We start from the raw sequence: 12,081 nt of genomic DNA, 5'->3' as shown, positions 1-12,081 counted from the left end.
ATTTATAACAAACCCACAGCCAATATCATACTGAATGGGCAAAAACTGAAATCATTCCCTTTGAAAACTGGCACAAGACAGGGATGCCCTCTGTGTTCACTCCTTTTCAACATAGTGCTGGCAGTTCTGGCCAAGGCAATCAGGCAAGAGAAAGAAATAAAGGGTATTCAATTAGGAAAAGAGGAAGTCAAATTTTCCCTGTTTGCTGATGACATGATTGTATATTTAGAAAACCCCATCATCTCAGTCCAAAATCTCCTTAAGCTGATAAGCAACTTCAGCAAAGTCTCAGGATACAAAATCAATGTGCAAAAATCACAAGCATTCTTATACACCAATAACAGACAAACAGAGAGCCAAATCATGAGTGAACTGCCATTCACAATTGCTTCAAAGAGAATATGTAGGAATCCAACTTACAAGGAATGTGAAGGACCTCTTCAAGGAGAACTACAAACCACTGCCCAATGAAATAAAAGAGGACACAAACAAATGGAAGAGCATTCCATGCTTATGGGTAGGAAGAATCCAGATCATGAAAATGGCCATACTGCCCAAGGTAATTTATAGATTCAATGCCATCCCCATCAAGCTACCAATGACTTTCTTCACAGAATTGGAAAAAACTACTTTAAATTTCATATGGAACCAAAGAAGAGCCCTCATTGCCAAGACAATCCTAAGCCAAAAGAACAAAGCTGGAGGTATCACACTACCTGACTTCAAACTATACTACAAGGCTACAGTAACCAAAACAGCATGGCACAGAACAGAGCCCTCAGACATAATACCACACATCTACAACCATCTGATGTTTGACAAACCTGATAAAACCAAGAAATGGGGAAAAGATTCCATATTTAATAAATGGTGCTGGGAAAACTGGCTAGCCATATGTAGAAAGCTGAAACTGGATCCCTCCCTTATGCCTTTTACAAAAATTAATTCAAGATGGATTAAAGACTTAAATGTTAAACCTAAAACCATAAAAACCCTAGAAGAAAACCTAGGCAATACCATTCAGGACATAGGCATGGGCAAGGACTTCATGTCTAAAACACCAAAAGCAATGGCAACAAAAGCCAAAATTCACAAATGGAATCTAATTAAACTAAAGAGCTTCTGCACAGCAAAAGAAACTACCATCACAGTGTAACAGGCAACCTACAGAATGGGAGAAAAATTTTACAATCTACCCATCTGACAAAGGGCTAATATTCAGAATCTACAAAGAACTTAAACAAATTTACAAGAAAAAAAAAAAACAACCCCATCAAAAAGTGGGCAAAGGATATGAACAGATACTTCTCAAAAGAAGACATTTATGCAGGCAACAGATACATGAAAAAATGCTCATCATCACTGGCCATCAGAGAAATGCAAATCAAAACCACAATGAGATATCATCTCACACCAGTTAGCATGGTGATCTTTAAAGTCAGGAAACAACAGGTGCTGGAGGGGATGTAGAGAAATAGGAACACTTTTACACTGTTGGTGGGACTGTCAACTAGTTTGACCATTGTGGAAGACAGTGTGGGGATTCCTCAAGGATCTAGAATTAGAAATACCATTTGACTCAGCTATCCCATTACTGGGTATATACCCAAAGGATTATAAATCATGCTGCTATAAAGACACATGCACACATGTTTATTGCGGCACTATTCACAATAGCAAAGACTTGAAACCAACCCAAATGTCCATCAGTGATAGACTGGATTAAGAAAACATGGCACATATACACAGAATACTATGCAACCGTAAAAGAGGATAAGTTCATATCCTTTGTATGGACATGGATGAAGCTGGAAACCATCATTCTGAGCAAACTATCACAAGGACAGAAAACCAAACACCACTGTTCTCACTCATAGGTGGGAACTGAACAATGAGAATACTTTGATACAGGGTGGGGAACATCACATACCATGGCCTGTCATGGGGTGGGGGATGGGACGAGGGATAGCATTAGGAGATATACCTAATGTAAATGACAAGTTAATGGGTGCAGCACACCAACATGGCACATGTAGACATATGTAACAAACCTGAATGTTGTGCACATGTACCCTAGAACTTAAAGTATAATAATAAAAAAAAATAGATATGAGAGGATGTTTTGAAGAAAAGCATTCCAAAACTCCTTGTTTGATTGGAAGAAGGAGAAGTATATCAATGTATTTTATACTTGAAGAAATTATATCTGTATGTTGACATTTTATGGTTAGCCACCGAAAGAACAGAAGTAATCTGCCTTCCCAGTTAGTGTCAGTGGGGAGGGTAGCCATGGTAACAAATACAAACGTTTTCCACAAATTTCTATTTCTTTTGTTCCTCAAATGCCAGTTTCCAGTGTCCTCACAGTTTTGATTACATCTCTACAGTCAATATTGGTTGAATCTGTATATCCTTCTTAAAGGCTAGATAGAGCCTAATAGTGTATTTTATATTCCAGGACTATATAACCAATTTAGAGAGAAATTAGCGCCTCTTTGGTAGCCCTCCCAATGAAATATACTGATTTTTAAAAGTTTTAGTCATTGTTTTGTAACATTTTTCCATATTAAAAAACAAAAAGGATAAGAAATACAAACTATTTTGAAAAACAGAACTTATTTATTTAGTTAGTTAGTTTTGAGACAGAGTCTCACTTTGTCCAGGCTGGAGTGCAGTGGTGCAATGCCGGCTCACTGGAAGCTCCACCTCCCGGGTTCACGCCGTTCTCCTGCCTCAGCCTCCTGAGTAGCCGGAACTACAGGCGCCCGCCACCACGCCCGGCTAATTTTTGTTTTTTTTTTTTGTATTTTTAGTAGAGATGGGGTTTTGCCGTGTTAGCCAGGATGGTCTCAATCTCCTGACCTCATGAGCCTTCCAAAGTGTTGGGATTACAGGCGTGAGCCACTGCGGCCGGCCCAAAAACAGAACTTTTTTAAAACACATAGAGCATTTTTAAACCTGCCCAAACAATCTCAAAGCAATCCTTTTCCCTCAAAATACTTTATTGAGCTTATATTTTTTTCTATATGGCATATAGAAAGGTGCCTAAAATTTCTAGCTCATAGAACTATTGTAAAGGTAATATCCATGTAGTCACCATATAATTAACTGAAATAGAGAAATGATTATACTGAGTCTCCACTTGCCAGCCTCCAAGATAAGAATCAGCTACTGACCTGATTTTTGAGATTATCAACATAACCATTTGTATATACATATCAAACTATGATTTACTTTAATCTGTTTTTAAACAACATACAAGTGGAAGTCCATTGCTATTCTAAATAGCATCCTTTCAAAATTTCATTTTCTATTTGATGCTAAAGTATAAAATTTATAATTTTGAATTTTAATATTAATGCTTACATCTAGTAACATTGTAAATTTTCTTATTATTGCAAATACTATATCCATACACTTTAAAAATTTTTCTAGATACACTATGTAATCTACTTTTAAGAACACTTATTTCTTTTTTTTTCAAGTTTTCCAATGCTTATACTTATTACTACTTTTCTTTTTATGTACTGTGCTGGATAGTATCCCTGGTACAACACTGACTATGTCACTAGTTTTCATTGATTCTATGCTAGACTTTTTTATGCTGAAAACTTCCTAAAACAAAGAGTGTATATATTTATTAATCTCCATGTTGACATAAGCACTATGAAAACTCAATAAATATTTGTTGAAAGAGTAAAACTATTAATTTTAATTTTAAATGTTTTGCACGACAAGAACAACATTGTAAAGAAATCTGATGATTCAGCTAGGAATATGTTCCACTGAAAGAAACAGAAAACCTAACAAAGGTGGCTTATACAATATGGACGTTGTTTATTATATCATTCAACAAGAAAATGAAAGATAAGTATCTGTTGGCATTGGTTCAGCAGCAGAAGGATGGTAGGTCAGATATATCTGCTATTTTTATGGCCTTTCCCTTATGGTCACAAGATGACTGCTGCAGCTCTGGGCATGACATCTTAGTGTAATGAAAGCAGGAAGAAACAGAGAAGGGGCAGCTAAGTCTGTCCTTTTGTGAGAAAGGCAGATACTTTCCTAGATGTAACCAAAACTGACTTCACCTTAGTTTTCATTGACAAAAACTAGCAATTTATCTCAGGGAGCAATTAAGTGTGGGGGCAAAACACATGACTGTTGAAATTAATTTCAACTTACACCTGAGACAGGTCTCACTGCTGCTTCCCGTGGTACTCTTATCAAGGTAAGACAGGCTAGCAGATGTAAGTGCCCACCACATGTGATACACAGTTTTTCCTACTGCTTTCTTAATTTCATCCTTAGAGAATACAATTAGAAATAAGCTGCTATTACTGCTAACCAAAGATCTCCTCCAATTATTTATTAATTTTACACATGAACTAGGAGATATTCCATTAAAGCCTTTGTTAGGAAATATGTTTAAACAACAGTATAAAAGGGATGATTTTGAGATAGAATTTTAGTGACATCTCCAGTTCTGGTTACACGATATTGGTTAAGCTTCTGAAAAATCAAATAAATCCACAAACTTTCTTGATATGAATCTAATCTTGTTAATTTTCCTTTTCATTTAATCAACAAATATCAGCTAGTCTGTATAAGCCCACTGGAAGGTCTCTTAATTCAGTAGTAGTCTTACCTCAGGTATGCTCCATACATGAAGAACAATCCCATCATTAGTCCATTTAAAATAAAGATTACACCAACATAAAAGCAAGCAGGATCTCCCAATCCTTTGAAAAGATACAGATAATCAGAGTTTAATGAATATATGACTCTAAAGCAATTGGGCATAATTATCTCAGTGCTTTGCAATCAAGAGCTCATGAATTTGCTGAAAGCATTTGCTTTCCAGATTGTTGCTGTGTTTAATTCTTTGCCCTTATAAGAGTTTGTGTGTGTGTGTGTGTGTATGCAGACACATATATATGTGTGTATATATATATAGGTGTGTGTGTATATATATACATACACATATGTAAGCTCACTCTTAATGAGGTATTATATAGTTACACTTACACTTTATACTTTTTATAATTGCATTTGTACTTTCCTCTAAGGAATTACTATTATACTGTAATGATTTGTTGGGGATTCACATTTATTTAGCTGATGCTGCTAGTGTTCAGTGTCTGGAACTGTCTGTAGAACCACTTAATGAATACAAAAGAAAAACCATTGCATCTTTTGCTAGGCTGTAGGAAGAGTTAAGATATGGTTTTGACTTCAGGGTACAGCTTTAGTCTATATGAAATGATCCAGTCATTTGATCCATTATTATGTATAGCTAGAATCTTAGTATATTCCATATAGAAGATTGTGCATGTGTGTGGCAGTATGTACTTTACAATCATCCCACATTTTTCTCAGAACAAGTTTATGATATTAGCTGGTATAAAAATACTTTTCTTATGGTCAAGAAAACAGAACATAAGATATTCAACTTGTCAAAGGTTATTTCACTTTAACTGGCTGGAGCCAAGGTCTGAAGGCTGGCCTTCTGATTCCCCCTGCCTCTCTGATCACTCCTTTCAGTCAGTTCCAGTAACTTCTCTTGTTTTATTTACCACTCTTTAATACTGGACCACATTAGGCTCTGTCAAATGCCCCCTTCATTTCTCCATCTGCATATTCTCCATAAAGAAATTCTTCCACATCCATGGCTCCAATGATCTATATACAGATGACTCCAACTCTATATTTAATCCAGAACTTTCTCCTTATTCTGATACCCAGATAGCCACTTGATATCCACACTCTGAGGTCTCTCAAGTACCTCAAATTAATGCATACACAATGAAACATAACAATACAAACCTGCTGCTGTTCAAATGCTTCTTACCATTCAAAGGAGCTCAGTTACTTAAGCTAGAAACCCAACTGTGTTTCACATGATTCTTCACTCACCTTCCCCTCCCTTACCAAACAATTACCAAGTCTCGTCCATTCTACTTCCAAAATCTCTCTCACACCCAGACATTTCCACATTATCTTTCCTGCAGTCACTTGCTGAGAATAGAGGAACTCTCCTGCCTGGCCTCCCTGAACCTACTTTTGTCCCTTTTCTAATATTCTTTCCATACCATTGACTAAATAATGTTTTAAAATGAAAATCTGTTAAAATTCTTCAATGGATAAAGTAAAAAAACCTTTGCCAGTGCACGCCTTTCATGATCTGATCCTTCTTTATATTCCCAGCATCATTTCATATCATTTTTCTTCTCCATTGTTTCCAGGAATTCTAGCCTTCTTTCAATTCTCTCTTGCTTCAGGATATTTGAATATGCTATTCCCTATTCTTAAAATACTTACCCTCTCTTACTCCTAATGTCGGGAACCTTATTTTCTTATTTGTAATATCCATCACAGTTGTAACTGCTAATAGCCCCCTTACAGCATAAACTCGATGAGGGCAAGCCTCCACGTCTAGCTGGTTCATCTCTGTGTCCCAAGTGCCAAACACAAACCTATCACTTATCGGGAATGTAACTAACACCATACTTGGGGGATCATTTTCACCACTCAGACAGGGTCACACCTTCCAGCTGACTGAATCATTGCAAAGTCTCTCATTTTATGAGGCATTTTCTCCAATCCTTTACATTGTACACAAAAAAGTATAATTGCCCCTCACACATCCTTATCAATTCTATTTTTACTGAGGGAATCAGTAAAAAATGCAAGGAAAATAGATTTAGTTTATATTCCAAGAGTTGAATGTTGTTACAAACAAGTCTAAAAATTCATTCATAAAATATAGTAAGTCATGTTGTTAAAAATTTGAAGAAATAAAGAAAAAACAACAGTGTTAGTGTTATGAAAAGAGATATATGTGGCTCTGAACAACAGTCTCAAGGGACAGCATGGTACTTGAATTGTAAAAGTGCTGAAATGCAAACATCCTAAATGGAAGTGACCACTATGTATCCTGAAAAGCTGTTAGATGATTCCAAAAGTGGTTCTTTGACAAATAAATAGGAATAAATAAATAATAAATAATAAAATAAATAGGAAGAGTTTTATTAATACTAATGGACTATGAACATATATAAAAAAGTAATATTTCTAAATCTATCTATTATTACATATCTGATTTTTAAATATGTATGCATAAATTTATACATTAGCTATTACAAATAGATATTTGACTAATGTATCCCCAAAATTTATATATTGAAGCTACCCCAAAAAACATCTTTCTGTATCTCGCATTCTGAAAGAGAAGATTGACTTATAGTCAAGATTGCCTTACAATGGGATATGTTAATACTCAAATTCCAAAATTTGTACTCAAATTTGTAAGTACACAGCCTTCTCAGAAAACTACTTTAAAATGTAAAATACTCATGGAGGTGAGTCAGTTCTAATTTTTTTAAATCAACAACAGTATTTTACAATAATTCTTAAAAGTGAATCATAATATTATTAAATGTTGATGAATGTTTACAAATGACAGCATTTTTGGAAGAAACATGCCTTCACAGCTTTGAACTTCATTAAGAGGTTCTATTCTGGTGACATTCCAGCAGGTCTTAGTTTCTAGTCCAAATAAATTCATTATTCCCATGAATGTGCGATACCAGGAGGCTATGACTACCTTAAAAAAGATAAAAACAAAGAGATAATGAAGGAAAATACATTCTCTTCATAATAATAATCTTTTCAAAATATGATTTTGTGATGGTTGCCTTAGACATTATGAACTCTGACAAATTCATTTAGATCATTTCACTTGGGAATCAGTCACTTCAAAATTATACATTATACTTCTATATAGAAAGATATTATATATGTGGTAACCAATTCTGTAATATAAATAATAATAACTGTAAGTCAATATCAAAGTATATAATTAAAATATGGTGATTAATAGAAAAATACAAAGATTTACAGAAACATTTCATAATTCACTTCATTTAGAACCTTGAATTTATTTCTTCATAAAATGTAAAATATATTATAAAAACTGGAACAGAATGGAATAATAGCTCCTGTGCCCATTACAGTTTTAACCAAGCAGAAGATTTAATTGACCAGTTCTTTCCAATCTGCAAGCTATTTTTAAAAGTTCAAAGACAAAGGAAAAATAACAAGAGAAAAAAAATTCCAACAGAATGTTCATGTCTCAGAGGTCTTTTAAAAATAACATTATACATTCTGGAAAACTAACGTGAGATCACTGGGGGAAAAAGTCAAAAAATAAAGAGTTGAAAAGAGAAAGTAAGCACCTCTTAGAGCTAACCATTTTTAATATTTTGGTGATTGGCCAGTTGCAGTGGCTCATGCCTGTAATCCCAGCACTTTGGGAGGCCAAGGCGGGTGGATCACAAGGTCAGGAGTTCGAGACCAGCCTGGCCAACATGGTGAAACCAAATGTCTACTAAAAATACAAAAATTAGCTGGGCGTGGTGGTGGGCATCTGCAATGCCAGCTACTCAGGAGGCTGAGGCAGGAGAATCACTTGAAATCGGAAGGCACAGGCTGCAGTGAGCCAATATCACACCACTGCACTCCAGCCTGGGTGACAAGACCGAAACTCCATCTCAAAAAAAAAAAAAAAAAAGAAAAGAAAAGAAAAAAGTTGGTGATTATCTTTCCAGTCCTCCCCCCCAGGCATTTAAAACATGAAATTAGAGTTACTCAATACTACCTAATGAGATCACATTATCAATGTTAATGTAATATACATCACTAAACATCATAAACATCTTTCCATGTCTCACAAGTGTAGATTTATTATGCAGCCTGATATAGCAGGAAAAACATAGCTTTGATATCAGAATTAAACTCAAATTCTGACTCTACAAGTTATAGTTTCTACGGTCTCAAGTAATCCTTCAACAGCTGTCAATCACTTCATCTCTCAAATGAGTTTAATAATAACTATTCTACAAGAGAAGTGAGATAAGAGCTCACATATACAGTCATATATGTCCTAAGTATAGTGCTGGCACATAGTATGCAGTGAATGCTTTTACCTTTTTAAAACATTCTGTTCTAAACTTACATTTTTATTTGTAAATGAGAAATTTATCTCCTGTGAACACAGTAAGTATGAACATAAAATTCAACATTGCAGTACTACGTAGTGTTGGGGTAAATCTAGATCCTCTCAATTTTTTATCTCTGTGATGTGAAAAGACTGGGAACAAGTCCTGTTCTTCATAATGCTCTCAAGTTTTAAAAACAACTGAACTACATTATAATTACTTTTGACATTTTTGATAATGTCAAAGAAGAAATTGAAAACTGTGCTTACTAATTATTCAATAAATATTGTTGAATAAGTAAAAAAGAAAGTTGTCACTGAGACCATACCGAAATTAATGAAACAAGAAATAGAGAATTTTACTGTATAATTAAGATTCAGGTATAACCAAAAATTAAAAATACTAAGTATCAAACACAGAGAAATGGGGCTATTGTAATAAGTTAAACCCTCATTTTATACATACAGAGAAAGTCAACATTAACTGAAATTGAAGATACAGGAAATAGGTTTTTGCATTTACATTAGAGTTATGAAGATAGCCATTAGAGTAAATAAAAACAGAAGAGTGCCTCCAAAGAGTAAGCAGGGATGCAGAGAAAGTTGGTACAGAAAACTGCGGCTTTAATCTTAGGCAGATCTATATTATCCAATTGTTACTATTACAAATTACATTAGACACTTACAGAAATCAAAATCTGAGAAATTTTCCAAGTACCTGGAAATTAAGCAACATGATTTTATTTTATTTTGTTATTTGTGTGTGTGTGTGCTTCTAGAAGATTTTTTAAAATTATTATTATTTTTAAGTTCCGGGATACATGTGCAGGATGTGCAGGTTTGTTACATAGGTAAACGTGTGCCATGGTGGTTTGCTGCACCTATTGACCCATCATCAAAGTATTAAGCCCAGCATGCATTTGCTCTTTTCCCTGATGCTTTCCCCTGCCCTGCCCTTCGCCTACAAGCCCCAGTGAGTGTTGTTCCCCTCCCTGTGTCCATAATAACACAATTTTAAACTGCTGATGGATCAAAGAAGAAATCACATGAGAAATTAGAAAATAATTTGAACTGAATGAAAATGAAAATACAATATATAAATATTTAAGTAATACAAATGTTTGCTATTGGGAAGACGGAGTGGATGTACTTTTCCTGATTACTCCCTTGAAGTACAACTGAAAACCCTTTGAGCTATATGCAAATCAAACATAAGAAGACTCTGAAAAGTAGAGAGAAGACAGACTTGAGACCCAAAGAACAACATGGTTATGAGTTCCATGGGCTCTCTCTGTGCCTCATTTTCTCAGATTTGGAGTTAAAGAGGCTGGCAATCCAGAAACGCCAATGGGCACTGCTATGGTTTGAATGTGTCCCATCCAAAATTCAGGTGTTGAAACTTAATGGCCAATGTGATAGTATTAAGAGATGGGACCTGTAAGAGGTAATGGACACCTCTTACAGGTCTGCCATGTGAGGACACAGGGTTCCTCTCCTTCAGAAGATGCAACATCAAGGCACCATCTTGGAAGCGGAGAGCAGCCCTCACCAGACACCAAAACTGCTGGCGCCTTGATCTTGGACTTCCTTGGACTCCAGAATTCTTAGACTCCAGAATTGTGAGATATAAATTTCTATTCTTTATAAATTACCTAATCTCAGATACTTTGTTCAAACAACACAAAACAGACTAAGACAAATATACAAAAAGTACCAAAAAAGTCAAAAGAAAAAAAAAAAAGTGGTTCCACCCCTACCATATAAACAAAGGCCAAGTGGGGAAGTTAGATTTCCACCTTCCCTGGGCCTTTTCTTTTTCTTTTCTTTTCTTTTTAAATTTTTTTTTAGATGGAGTCTCACTCTTTTCAGTCAGACTGAGTGCAGTGGTGCAATCTTGGCTCACTGCAACCTCTTCCTCCTGGGTTCAAGCCAATTCTCCTGCCTCAGCTTCCTAAGTAGCTGAGATTACAAGTGCCTGCCACCACGCCTGGCTAATTTTTGTATCTTTTGTAGAGACAGGGTTTCACCATGTTGGCCAGGCTAGTCTCAAACTCCTGACCTCAGGTGATGCTGAAAGCAACAAGATGGTGCCTTCCCCCTTTTTCCCCTTCCTTTGCTTGAGTGATGCCAGAGATATCCAGTTAAAATAGCAGGTTTAAATAAAATCCAGTCTCATAATACTCAAAATGTCTAGGTTTCAAGTGAAAATGACTCATCAAGAACCAGAAAGGTCTCAAACTGAATGAGAAAATAAATGGATTCCAATACTGAGATGAAAGAAATATTAGCATTATCAAGGATTTTAAAGCAACAGTCATAAATATACTCTAATGAGCATGCTTAAAACAAATGGAAAAATTGAAAAACTTGCCAGAGAAATAGAAAGTCTCAGCAAAAAAAAAAAAAAAAAAAAAAAAAAAAAAAAAAAAAAATAAATCAATACTAAGAACATCTCTCAAAACCACACAATTACATGGAAATTAAACAACCTGCCCCAAATGACTTTTTGAGTCAACAAAGAAATTAAGGTGGAAATCAAGAAATTCTTTGAAACTAATGAAAATAAAGATACAACATACCAGGATTGCTGGAACACAGTTAAAGCAGTGTTAAGAGGAAAGTTTACAGAGCTAAATGCCGACTTCAAAAAGTTAGAAAGATCTCAAATTAACAACCTAACATCACACCTAGAGGAACCAAAAAAGTAAGTGCAAACCAACCCAAAATCTAGCAGAAGATAAGAAATAACCAAATCAGAGATGAATTGAATGAAATTGAGACACAAAACACCATACAAATGATCAACAAAACCATGAGTTGATTCTTTGAAAGAACAAGTAAGTTTAATAGACCACTAGCTAGACTAATAAAGAGAAAGAGAGAGAAGACCCAAATAAACACAATCGAAATGACAAAGGAGATATTACCATTGACCCCATAGAAAAGCAAAAAACTCTGAGAGACTATTATGAACAACTCTATGGACACAAACTGGGAAACCTAGAAGAAATGGCTGAATTCCTGGAAATACATAACCTCCAAAGATTGAACCAAGAAGAAATGAAAACGCTGAACAGATCAATAAC

At 35.2% G+C, this 12,081-nt stretch overlaps 1 protein-coding gene across 1 annotated transcript in view; it reads right to left on the bottom strand.

Moving 5' to 3' along the window:
- Window positions 1-12,081, bottom strand: part of LOC699789 (putative C-mannosyltransferase DPY19L2) — a 118,157-nt gene that overhangs the window by 86,476 nt on the left and 19,600 nt on the right. Inside the window, exons 5-6 of the mRNA XM_028845868.2 lie at window positions 7,483-7,603; window positions 4,646-4,739 (exon numbers count right to left, since the gene is read on the bottom strand). Coding sequence (XP_028701701.2) covers window positions 4,646-4,739; window positions 7,483-7,603 — 215 coding nt within the window. The remainder of the gene's footprint in view (window positions 1-4,645; window positions 4,740-7,482; window positions 7,604-12,081) is intronic.

This window comes from Macaca mulatta, chromosome 3 (assembly GCF_049350105.2).
Source record: "Macaca mulatta isolate MMU2019108-1 chromosome 3, T2T-MMU8v2.0, whole genome shotgun sequence".
Taxonomy (NCBI): Eukaryota; Metazoa; Chordata; class Mammalia; order Primates; family Cercopithecidae; genus Macaca; species Macaca mulatta.
The sequence above is the reverse complement of the archived record's forward strand: the minus strand, read 5'-3'. Positions and strand labels throughout refer to the sequence as shown.